At 32.4% G+C, this 12,157-nt stretch overlaps 2 protein-coding genes across 2 annotated transcripts; one reads left to right on the plus strand and one right to left on the minus strand.

Annotated features, from left to right (window-relative positions):
- Positions 1-2,726: 2,726 nt before the first annotated feature.
- On the minus strand, positions 2,727-6,606 carry LOC149491080 (uncharacterized). The gene is made up of 5 exons (XM_089698906.1): positions 6,423-6,606; positions 6,263-6,351; positions 5,573-5,692; positions 3,365-3,491; positions 2,727-2,965 (listed from the first exon to the last, which is right to left on the minus strand). The coding sequence occupies exons 1-5, from the start codon at positions 6,429-6,431 to the stop codon at positions 2,888-2,890; spliced, it is 423 nt and encodes a 140-aa protein (XP_089555032.1). The 5' UTR covers positions 6,432-6,606; the 3' UTR covers positions 2,727-2,887.
- A 1,939-nt stretch (positions 6,607-8,545) lies between these two features.
- On the plus strand, positions 8,546-11,807 carry Tpi (triose phosphate isomerase). The gene is made up of 6 exons (XM_089705626.1): positions 8,546-8,738; positions 8,903-9,027; positions 9,105-9,216; positions 9,353-9,462; positions 9,985-10,191; positions 10,831-11,807. The coding sequence occupies exons 2-6, from the start codon at positions 8,917-8,919 to the stop codon at positions 11,035-11,037; spliced, it is 747 nt and encodes a 248-aa protein (XP_089561752.1). The 5' UTR covers positions 8,546-8,738; positions 8,903-8,916; the 3' UTR covers positions 11,038-11,807.
- Positions 11,808-12,157: the final 350 nt, after the last annotated feature.

A 12,157-nucleotide genomic window follows, 5' to 3' on the forward strand; every position in this document is an offset into this window, starting at 1 on the left:
TAAATCATACGGTGTAAAGGGCCATATAGATCTATATTAAATGAACAATGTATCCATGGTATTTAATTGGTTAAGGATTAATGCTGTATTGGTTAAAATCGCTTCGAAAATTAGCCATTATTTGTCGTAAAAAGTAAATGACAAAAAAAAGTTATTGTGGGTTATCCATAAGAGATAGACATATACCATCGCGGACTTTTCTGTAGACCTTTTCAATGTGTATAATACTTAGTACATTATTTTGATAAAACTCGTAGGGTTCAGCCTGCGTTTGCAATGTAAGCGGAATAAATGTAATTTTTTACGACATCACATTAGAAACCTCAAAAATAACAGTACTTCTCCACTACTTAATGGATCTTATTATACATATAAACCTTCCTCTTGAATCACTCTATCTATTAAAAAAAACCGCATCAAAATCCGTTGCGTAGTTTCAAAGATTTAAGCGTACAAAGGGACATAGGGACATAGGGACAGGGAAAGCGACTTTGTTTTATACTATGTAGTGATAGTGAAGATGAAACGAACCCACTACTACTGTCTGACCCATGCCCGACTCTGTAATATTTATATTAGCTGAACCTTAGAATATCTTAATATAATTTTAACATATTATTTCAACTCTTTGTCGTAACATTAAAAGTTAAGGTACGAAAGGAAATATCATATTGTATTTCATGGCCCTATATGTAGATAATGGTTAGGGAGCCAGGTGCAAATTTGGTTAACTATTTCCTCTCAAGAGATAATTCGTCAGACGCATGAGAGTATAGTATTATAAAGCCTCGTGAACGTCAGCTGGCGCTCGGTTGGGGGGGTGAGCGGTTGTAGCCTCCCACGCACATAGGAAAAAAAATACATTCATTCATTCATTTCCTCTCAGCTAAAAATTTGTCAAATTGTAGCTAACCCAATATCTCAACGAAAAAAAATAGTCAGCTGGTTACAACATGGTGTATTATACGTCAGCTGGTGTCTCGAACATGAAAGTTAAATTTAAAGAAAAATTTATTTTCCGTTATTTCCTCTCAAACAAAAATTTACCTGATGATAGCTTATATGTAACTGTGGATAAATATATATGTCAGCTGGCTGTATCTTGGTGGAAAAACCGTCAGCTGATACGGGAGGCTACAACCGCTCTTCCCCCCAACCGAGCTCCAGCTGACGTTCACGAGGCTTCATAATACTATACTTTGATGCATTTTACTAATTACCGCTTGAGAGGAACTTGGTCATAAAATCTGCTGCTGGCTCCCGGACCATAATACAATCGACTTGAATGTATGTAAGAAACATTTTTTGTTTGTTAATCAAAATTTAACTAGTTAGGTAGTTACTGTAGTAGATCGATTTCAAAAATGACTAAGTATTCTGTGAAAGTTATGTGTAATCGAATATAACCGGGGCAAGCTCCCAATTTCTTATTACTTTATTTATTAGTATTGAAGACTTATAAAACAATATAAAGAATAGTATTTTGATTCTAAAAATGGATTCTTTTTTGTTTTACTAGCCGTGCTTCGTGGTTTTACCTACGTAGTATTTGTATTCTCTTTGGTTTTACCCGCATTACTCTGCTCCTATTGGACCTGTTAGTAAATATTCATACAAAATTTGAAAATCCATGCATGGATGGATCTACGTAAAGACATACAGACAAACATTAAACGTATAGTTTTGACTTTCCTATGATTTCATTATTTGTGTAGATATACAATGATAATACAATATAAAAAAACCAATAAAATATGTACTTAAGTTATTGCTCGTTTTTATTCGATATTGGAGACGGAACCAAGTAGCATCTCGACTTTAAATAGGTACGATTTTATGGAATCCTTCGTGCGCGAATCGCACTTGGCCGGTTTATAGACCCTTTAATAAAAAAAAGCGTTAGGTTTGGCGTGTCTGTCTGTGGCATAGGAATTTTGCACGCCTCATAAGCGAAGCGTTGAGGTGGGTACTACTGTCACTTCGCGCAAAACATCTGATTTTTCAAACTTAAAATGTCTTTATGTATCATACATTGCACTTGTAAGATAATACATACACACACATATTAAGAAAAAACACTATTTTTAACGTTCATGATATTTTTGATGTCATTTTTGTTATTTAAACTAGTTAAAAAACAGTTTAAAAAAGTTCTGTCTTGGACGTCCGTGTGTCTGTATGTGCGGATCCTTTTTCTTGTTAACACGATAGCGACCGAAATACTTTACTAATCGAGTCTTTTTTTTTCTCTTACGCTTGAGTATGCTCAGGAATAGAACCCTTTCATTTTTCAGGGTCTGATTCGATGTGGTTTAATTGTTATTAAATAAACAAAAATAATAATTAATAAATATTTATTAAAAAAAATTATGAGGCGTGCACTTTTGGATTTTCCAAATTATTTTTTACTATGTTTGATGAAAATTTGTCAGATAGCTGCCGCCACAAAGTGGCGGATTAATTGCTTTTCACAACTAACTCAATATGGATATCAATTAAAAGAGCTCGACTAGTAGAATGCTATGTATATATTATATAGTATATACCTACCTAAAACTACAATATGACAAATTTCAATTCCAATATGACGTCGAACACAAAAGGATGAGTTTTTTTCTTCAGTTACTTTACAATTGTATTTTTTTGTATTTGTGAAAAAAATATGTAATTTTTTGTATTTGTGGAAAAAATGTAGGGTATCTAAACAAAGGGAAAATAATACAACATTTTCATTTTTAAACATTTATTATTCATTTTGTGATACATACATTAACATAAAACAATTCATTCTACCAATGGATTACACACTTGGGTCATTAAATAACATAATAATAACTAAAGAACGCTAGTAATTAAGGTACTTGTAGGGACATTATTGGGTAAATATTTAAGAGCTGATGTTCTGAGATTCATCGGAGGCTCCCAAATCTATTCCAGTGTCGTTGGCAGCATCATCCACTTCCTCCTAAAATAATATTCTAGCTTTAGACCTGCTCTGGTTAAATTTATTTATTTTTTTCATTATAACTCAAGAACGGCTGAATAGATTTTAATGAAAATTGAAACTAAAAAATGGAAAAAAAAACTCATAAGTATTAGAAAAAAATACAAAAAATGTTAAATTACCCAACCGACCGAGGCAAATTATTCCATAAAAGAATTGTTCTCTGTTTCGAACATTGTTTTTAAAAAGCAATCATTAAAAAAATGAAATAAAAGTGCATGTTTTTACTGAAAATATTACTTTAATTCTTGGAAATTTATCTATGCATACCAATTGGTGTAACTCTGAAAATATTTTTGTTCAATCAGGGAGGACATTACATAGACATCAATATAACTAAAATTTACACAATATATTTACCTTATAGACATCCACGAAGCTCTGCACTTCTTCCAACATTTGCTTGTAGTGCAAATTCTCCTCACGCAAAGCCGCTTTAATCTGGCACAGTCTTTCATTCTCTTTAAGAGCCTCTTCCAACTCTTTTCTATAAAAGATAGAAAGACGTTACACATACTTAATATTTTTTAAGACAATACTTAACCGTCAATACTAGACAAAATTTGACTAAGCGGAAGCGGCTAGGTTTTAAATACAATAATAGTTATCAAAATCGGTTCACCCAGTTGAAAGTTCTGAGTTAACAAACTCACAGAAAAAACAGTCGAATTGAAAAGTTTTTGAAGCTGGTTGCGTCCGCACTTTAACTCGTGTAATATTCTGGTTAAAAGTAGGTCTAGGTATGAACGCGTAATAAAGCGTTTTTTTAATTATTTAGGACTACCGTTATTAAATAACCCACGGAAAGAAAACAGTCGGAAAAAGATGTTAACTACAGACGTGATGTCCACAAATTCGAGGAAAGTGTGATTTTTCTTAATTTTCCAAAAAAAATGACTTAGACCGCAAGACGTTTGGGATAGTTATAGTTTAGATAGATGGGAAATTACCCCATCCATCTGCCGCACTCACGTACTAGACTACTAGAGTATCCAACATTCTTGGAAAACCCGGTATAATATTTCAATTTTATAAAATCTTGATTGATTGAAGTCTATTTTTTTCAAATAGATGAGTGGTACTGGGTAGTGCTTATTATAATTACTATATCAAATTATTTTTCGCATTCGAGTGCTATTTGCGGTTTTGAATTCGATGTAATTACGAGTGTGGGCCTAAGAGATTTTGATTCACAAAGCGCACACCATTCTTATTATTCCGAACGAAAAACAAAATATGAAGAGTTTGCTTGAAGGCGCTTATCTCGGTAACTACTGATCCGATGAAAAATTCTCTCAGTGTGAAGTCACATAAATAGCTCATTTATCGACGAAGGCTATTTATTATGGCGATTATATATAAGATCATTCGCTATTCGCACAAGTGAATATTGCACTGAGAACATCGAATACATACATTTCCACGTTATTTCCAAATTTTTTCGAACCACTTCTCTAACATGACATCAGACCTATCCAAATATACCTCACAAGTTGAGTTAGATTACGATTAATTTTCTCATTCCCATTTTAAAACTCCACAACTGGCATTCACAACAGATTTTCGCAACCTCTACCACCGTTTTCGTATATCAAATATGTAATCTATATATTTTTAGGGTAACTTAACATGTGAACTTTAATTCAATACTAAAAACTGGTGTTTAAAAAAAATATTTTTTAAATATTTAATTAATCTCATTCTGGACTGCAATTGTTTAGGCAGCCCTTTTGCAATCAATTTAAGTCGTTCTAGACCGGGATCCTATATTAACAAGGTATAAGAAATGAGGCTTAGAAGCTATTTTGTGTGTTATGAGTTATCTCATATTTGTCGTATTTTAAGTAATTCCAACTGCTACTTGCGTTAACGATTACATACTGTATATTAAAGCTATACAGACTAACATTTAATCTTATATATATTTGTTTATTAATTATTAACCAACTTAAAAAAGCAGAAAGTTCTCATTTTAACTGTCTTTTTTTTGGGTTTGTACGCAAGACTGAATGAACCAATTTTGATGATAACAATTTTTTTTATTTCGAATTTAATTAAAAAAAATTATATTTTTATTTTGTTTTAACCTTTGACAGATTTTTTCACATTTTTTATTACATTAAAGAAGATTCTACAGTATTTAACAACCCATAGGATTGTTAAACAATGCTCTATTTATATCCACAATTAGTTACCCCATTTAAAACTGAAAAAGCACCAAGTTAATTTAAATTCCTTTGTTTGATTTGTCTTCATTTGATAGAGACAATGACTTTAAAAATGATAGTAGATTATCCTAAAGATTATAACGAAGACTTGTATGAAAATTTGAACCAAAAATTGGAATTCTTAACTACAAGCTAGCTTAGCTTAAGAGTTTTCCGGAAGGAAAACTCCTAAGTATATTAAAAAGGTGATTGATCAATAGAAATTTCGTCTTCTCCTCCTTCTAAAAGTATGCAACTAAGAAAAACAAAAGAATACTGGAATTCATTTTGTGCTTTCTGCAACCAATGCTGGAACCTATAATAAAACACTTGGAAAAATCAATACTATAAAATATCTTACCTTTTCTCTTCAGCTTGTTGATACCAATAGTTGTTGCTATGCAGACGCAGAGCTATACCCCCGTCATCCATATCGACTTGCACACTCCTGGTCTCCGACTTCTCATTTTTCTTGTCCTCGCTATAACAAAGGAATGCGATTTTTTTTTGTCCAGAAAAATCAGACCAATAAACTAATGTGCAGTAATCAATATTATTACGTAATTTGTGCCTTCTTTATCATTTTGATAGAGCTCAGAATAAAATTGTCATATTAACACTTAATTTATTTATTACACACTAAATTAAGAAATTATTAAAGGGTGATTAGAACAATATATCTATGTATAATGAAAGTTAATGCACTTAAAAAATATTAAATCAAAATATGCATTATAATTAATTAAATTCAGATGTAGCTTTACCAATATTTCTTTCTCCTGCCATTACATATATATAAGCAAAATATATATTAAAGCAAGCATACTCTAAAAATTTTATTAGGGTTTACATATTAATTTCACTACACAAATTATTAAAACATCAGCTTTTGACCTTTTGGTAAGAAATAGGTAGACAATCAATGTGATTTATTGAATTTATGTTGCGATCTATTTTCGTTCCTGATTCAAAGTTAATATTATAATTTTATGAAGGGTTTTATACCTATTATGATATTAAATAAAGCGTAAAAAGCTGTGAGAATATTTACCGGACAAAGTAATCTTCTATTTTCTGTTTTCTCGATGGTGTATTTTTGGTATCATTTTCAGTATTTTCAGACTCCAATAAATTGGATGGCTACACAATTAAAAATAAATTAATAAGTTATTATACATATTATTATCTAACACATCGAATTAATCACTTACAGCACTCATTTTGTTATTTTTTCTAAATGCGCGGAACACGAGTTATCAAAATCAAAAGCAGTACAAACAAAATTAAAATATAAATATTTAAGTTTAGAACTGGAAATGGAAAATATTCAAAAATCAACTTTGTTTGTTACTTTGTAACGTATTGTCAAAGACTAAGCACCGACACAGACCAAGTAGAGGTTGGACACTGACAGTTAAAAAAATTACGGCAGATGTCAAGCAGATGGGCGGGTCCGTAAAAAATTGATTCTTCAGTTCAAAAACTTATGCACAAACACAGATATATTAGATCTGTGTGCACAAACTAAGATCTATAATTTCATTTAAAATAAATTGCACTGTGGCTTTGTAATTATTTAAAACATACAAATAAAACAAAATTATTATTATAAGTTACTATTTTTGCTGGTTGAATTTTAATAACTGTTATCAGTTTAAAAACCTCAAATTTATAAAGCTCAGTTAAAAAAAAAATTGAATGCTTAAATTTAACGTAGATTTACTTAATCCCTTCTAATTTGTGAAATTAAGTTCACACTAAATTCTGAATTTGAAATTGAATTTGTTTGTCATTCTTTCACATCGCAACAGAGCGATTATACTATATAATTTTGGCATCTGGAGATAGTTAGGTGTGAGCAAGAAGCTTATATCTAATACACTGGAGATTTCAGTATATGAACATTAACTTGTAACAAGAAAATATGACGTTGAATGACGCCTGTATGTTTTTTTATCCCTTTCACACCTAGGTAGTTAGTTAGGGCGCTTGTGCACTACAAGGAATTTTACTGTCCGGCATTCCGATTTTTTACGGTCCGGTGTGGCATGAAAAAACCGATGAATTGCTTGTGCACCTGTCCGTCTTTACTCGGATCAGCGCGGTACAGTTCAAGGAAGTTTGGCCGTATAATGCTATCATAAATGATTGTTTTTGCATTTTACAAGAAACGATTAAAAATATAGAAGGTGAAATATTATATTACTTCGTTATAATAAAAAGTAAAGTTCCGTAAGAGATTTAAAATGCGTGTTTCACTTTATTTTAATCGGTGACGAGGAGCTAAAGCTATTCCCACTTGAACTTTAACTTACCAACACTTACTTAGATAATAATTATAGGACAATGCTTGGTCAATGTATACATATAAAATAACAATACCGACTTCTCAAATCTCATTGCCAACTAAAAGAAAGTAAAACAAGAGCTTGCTTTCAATTGGCATATGCAGTAAAAACAGTAAAATCCAAGCAAGTGGGCATTCGAAAACAATTATACCTACAGCGACTCGTAGACACAAAAAACCATCCGGAATAGGGAAAAGTAAAATGTCGGACAGTAAAATTACGTATAGTGCACAAGCTAGTATATAGATTAATGGCGTGCCATACCGGACCGTAAAAAATCGGAATGCCGGACCGTAAAATTCCTTGTAGTGGACAAACGCCCCTAGGTGTGAAAGGGAGTTTCCGTGGTGAGTAAAAATATTTAATATTTAGATTTCAAAATCACAGTATTTCTCTTGGATATTAAAATATGTCATAATAATATTTTATATTAGGTACATATTATTTCACTCAAGAGAGTCATAAGTGCCGTGGTTATTTGTTATTAAATCCTCAACAGCTAGTACCTAATTTACATAAATGTTAATATTGTTAATTGTTAATGTTCTAATTCAATAACGAAAAGCGCCTGAGCATCATCGACCAACCACTTTTCACGACAGTGACATTTCAAGTCAGTGCTGTCACATTAAGTGAATACTTAATTTATTATATATTAAAAAACTTATTCTCCACCTTTTATTGTTATTATTTCGGATAGTGTAGAGTTTTTATCCAGAAGTGTTTAAAATAATAAACACAATTTATAAAAGATTAATTTAAAAATAAAAGCTAATTTGATGTTGTGTACTCGCCACGAAAGAAGTCCTACCGTACATAAAAGTACGAATTAAATTTGACACATCGGACTATTATGATGATCGGACATATGGTTCAAGCCGCTGCAACGTGTTACCGAAACATTATAATTGGTATTGATCCTATAAATTTTCTCAATGTCACATAGGTCATAGCTAGTTAGTCTGTTCTCTTTGCACAGTACGTTTATGTCTCAATCTTATTGGCTGATTTGTGTATCGAAAATCTGTTCACCAATCGCAGTGAGAGTTTTTAATTTTAACTCTGCGAGTTATAAGTAGAGAACGTATTTATTCAATTCTACCGGCGAGGTGACCCAGCTGACCGCTACCTACCGCTACTTGCAAGTTGCAACAGATAGTTGTTTCATTAAAGGCAAAAGTAAGTAAAATCTTTATTTAAAGCTATATATTTAATCAATTAAATCTATGTATATCTTGAGAAAAAGATTAATATAGGGATTATAAGTTATCAATGACCGCTTTGATAGCAGACAATTAATTTCATAACTTTTATTACTCTGATTAAATCACTTATTATTACAGGCTAAAACTCAATCATGGGTCGTAAATTTGTCGTTGGTGGTAATTGGAAGATGAACGGTGATAAGAACCAAATCAATGAAATCGTCAACACCTTGAAGAAAGGTCCTTTAGACCCTAATGCTGAGGTATGTGCTATATACCTATATCGTACAGATCGCTGTATCTCTACAAATAATAAATACAATAATTTTTCAATTTTCAGGTGATTGTTGGTGTGCCGGCAATCTACTTGTCCTACGTCAAGGGCATTATTCCTGACAACATCTCGGTGGCCGCTCAAAACTGCTGGAAGGTGCCCAAAGGAGCATTTACCGGTACATATATTATTCTAGAAATTAAAAATATTTCCTCTTTATGATTTTAACTCGAATTTACTTAATTTTTTTGTATTAAATTAGGAAAATTTTATTTTGGTTTTATGACATATGACATGTACAATTTTTGATACAGGTGAAATCTCTCCGGCTATGATCAAGGACATTGGTGCGAATTGGGTGATCCTGGGACACTCTGAGCGCAGGACCATCTTCGGTGAAAAAGACGACCTGGTTGCTGAGAAGGTAAATTATTATACAGACTTCATAAATACATATAGATGTTTAGGGATTACTAACTGTCATTCATAATATTATTTTGACTACATGTAAATAGGATTTCGTTGTATTTACAGTCTTTAATATCTAAATACATGTACTATTATGTATTTTCTACTAGCTTTCCGCCCGCGGCTTCGCCCGCGTTCTCAAAGAAAAACCCGCATCGTTCCCATTCCCGTGGGATTTCCAGGATAAACCTATCCTATGTGTTTATCCAAGTTACCCTCTATATTATGTGTGCTAAATTTCATGCAAATACATCCAAGGAATAAAAAGTTTCATACAAACTTCTATCCCCTTTTTTACCCCTTTAGGGGATGAATTTTCTAACATCCTTTCTTAGGGGACGCCTACGTTATGACATCTACCTGCATGCCAAATTTCAGCCTGATACGTCCAGTGGTTTGGGCTGTGCGTTGATAGATCACTATATCAGTCACCTTTGAGTTTTATATAATATATAGATTACATTATTTTATATTACAGGTGGCCCATGCCCTTGAATCGGGCTTGAAGGTTATTGCTTGCATCGGCGAGACTCTTGAAGAGAGAGAGGCTGGTAAAACTGAGGAGGTGGTTTTCAGGCAGACACAAGCCTTGGTGCCAGCTATTGGCAACAATTGGGACAAGGTCGTCCTGGCCTATGAGCCTGTCTGGGCCATTGGTACTGGCAAGACTGCCTCCCCTGCTCAGGTATGTGAACATATAAATTAATATTCGATTTTCAAAAGCAATTCTTATTAATGTGCTATTTTCATTTAAATGTCTTCCTCAAACTCAAACATTCATTTATTCAATTAGACTACTATTTAGTAGCACTTTCGAATCGTCATTACGTAAGTATTTTTAACATTTACCACTGTAAGTATGTAACATTATGTAAATTTGGATTTTTTGTATCAATTATTATTAGATTTTCAAAAGCAATTCTTATTACTGTGCTATTTTCATTTTAATGTCTTCAAAAATATTTTTCTAATCTTATCTATTTAATTTGATATAATGATAGAAGATATTTTTATTAGTCGTTGTTACTTGCTAATTATCTAATAACTAGGTTTTCGCCCGCGGCTTCGCCCGCGCAGTCAAAGAAAAACCCGCATAGTTACCGTTCCCGTGGGATTTCCGGGATAAAACCTATCCTATGTGTTAATCCAAGTTACCCTCTATATGTGTGCTTAATTTCATTGTAATCAGTTCATTAGTTTTTACGTGAAAGAGTAACAAACATCCATACATCCATACTTACAAACTTTCGCCTTTATAATAGTATTAAGATCTAATTATTTTGCCATAGTATTGTTTTTTATTAATCATTCTATATGTCCACAGGCTCAAGAGGTCCACGCATCTCTCCGCAACTGGATCTCCAAGAACGTGTCTTCTGATGTAGCGCAGGCTATACGCATTCAATATGGCGGGTCGGTCACTGGTGCAAATGCCAAGGAATTAGCTAATTGTGCTGACATCGATGGGTTCCTCGTTGGGGGCGCCAGCCTGAAGCCCGAGTTCGTGGATATCGTGAATGCCACTAAATGAGTGTGTACCTTCCAGATCTTCCCCCCTTGCTTGATGTAATGGTTATGAGGCATTGCGAAGTTTGTAGCCAGCGGCGAATTTTTTTATAAGGTAACATCGTAGGACGCATATTTTTGAAGTATTTAGTATTTACCTACATATACAATTTTTTCTAATTGAGCAAAACTTTTTGAAGGAAAATTTTGGCCATTGTACCATCAAAGCGATTTATTCAAACTTCCATTGCATTCGTGACCACATACAAGGGAGGATCCCGTTCGTACGCAGTTATTTCGTTCTCGAAAATCAGTGTACCCGAGAGATTAGAGAAGAAATACTCAGTGATATGAATGGGCAGCGACTGTGTCGTATGGACTGATTCTACAAGTCAAAGTGACATGCATAATCTCGTGAAAAACATTTAATAAGTGTCTATTTAACCACCAACAATATTTAGTACTGGATATACATGCATACATACATACATAAAGTATGAATTCTTATTGCATTTAAAATTTAAACAAAAATCTTCATTTTATCAGTACTAAATGTTGTATCAACTTATTATTATGTAATCATGTATTGGAACTTAAAATAAGTGTATTTCTACGCACAATTATGATTTGATTTGTTTTATCAGTCAGTTTGCGTTAAGTCAGTTTGTTTGTCATATGTTGATATTTTTTCGACTGTTATTTTTTATCGGCTCGTCTGATAAATCGTTAAGGTTAAGTTTATTTCCACTTGTATTAAATGTGCGTATATTTAAATAAAAGTCTATGTCGTATAAATTGTTTTTTATTAACAAGCCCGTTACACAATTAAATCTAGTTTGAGCGATGCTTATTTTAATAATATCTTATGTATCAAATAACCATTTATCCATTGTACCATTTTCATCCCGTTCTTAATAAAAAATACACAATAATTTTTATTCCTCAATTCATTGCTCATCTTTTTACGCAGGTACACAATTTAACGTATAAGATTATACAATACAAAATTAATAGTCCTATTATCCTATACAATATCATAGTATTCTACATAATTGTATTTTATATAAAAATAAGGAAGAAGCAAATGCATATAATCTCATACATAAAGTATGTTTACAATATTTTCTGACAAAGTACTATGTTTT

This window comes from Colias philodice, chromosome 1 (assembly GCF_061535455.1).
Source record: "Colias philodice isolate Cphi_HAF_F1 chromosome 1, ilColPhil1 Martin Lab GWU primary, whole genome shotgun sequence".
Taxonomy (NCBI): Eukaryota; Metazoa; Arthropoda; class Insecta; order Lepidoptera; family Pieridae; genus Colias; species Colias philodice.

Excerpts from the sequence above, each read along its gene's own strand:
- Tpi (XM_089705626.1), top strand. The coding sequence starts at position 8,917 with ATGGGTCGTAAATTTGTCGTTGGTGGTAATTGGAAGATGAACGGTGAT. Across the intron at positions 9,217-9,352 it reads GCCCAAAGGAGCATTTACCG|GTGAAATCTCTCCGGCTATG; the intron begins GTACATATATTA and ends TTTTTGATACAG. Across the intron at positions 10,192-10,830 it reads AGACTGCCTCCCCTGCTCAG|GCTCAAGAGGTCCACGCATC; the intron begins GTATGTGAACAT and ends ATATGTCCACAG.
- LOC149491080 (XM_089698906.1), bottom strand. Across the intron at positions 5,693-6,262 it reads ATAGAAGATTACTTTGTCCG|CGAGGACAAGAAAAATGAGA; the intron begins GTAAATATTCTC and ends CCTTTGTTATAG. Across the intron at positions 3,492-5,572 it reads CAACAAGCTGAAGAGAAAAG|AAAAGAGTTGGAAGAGGCTC; the intron begins GTAAGATATTTT and ends TATCTTTTATAG.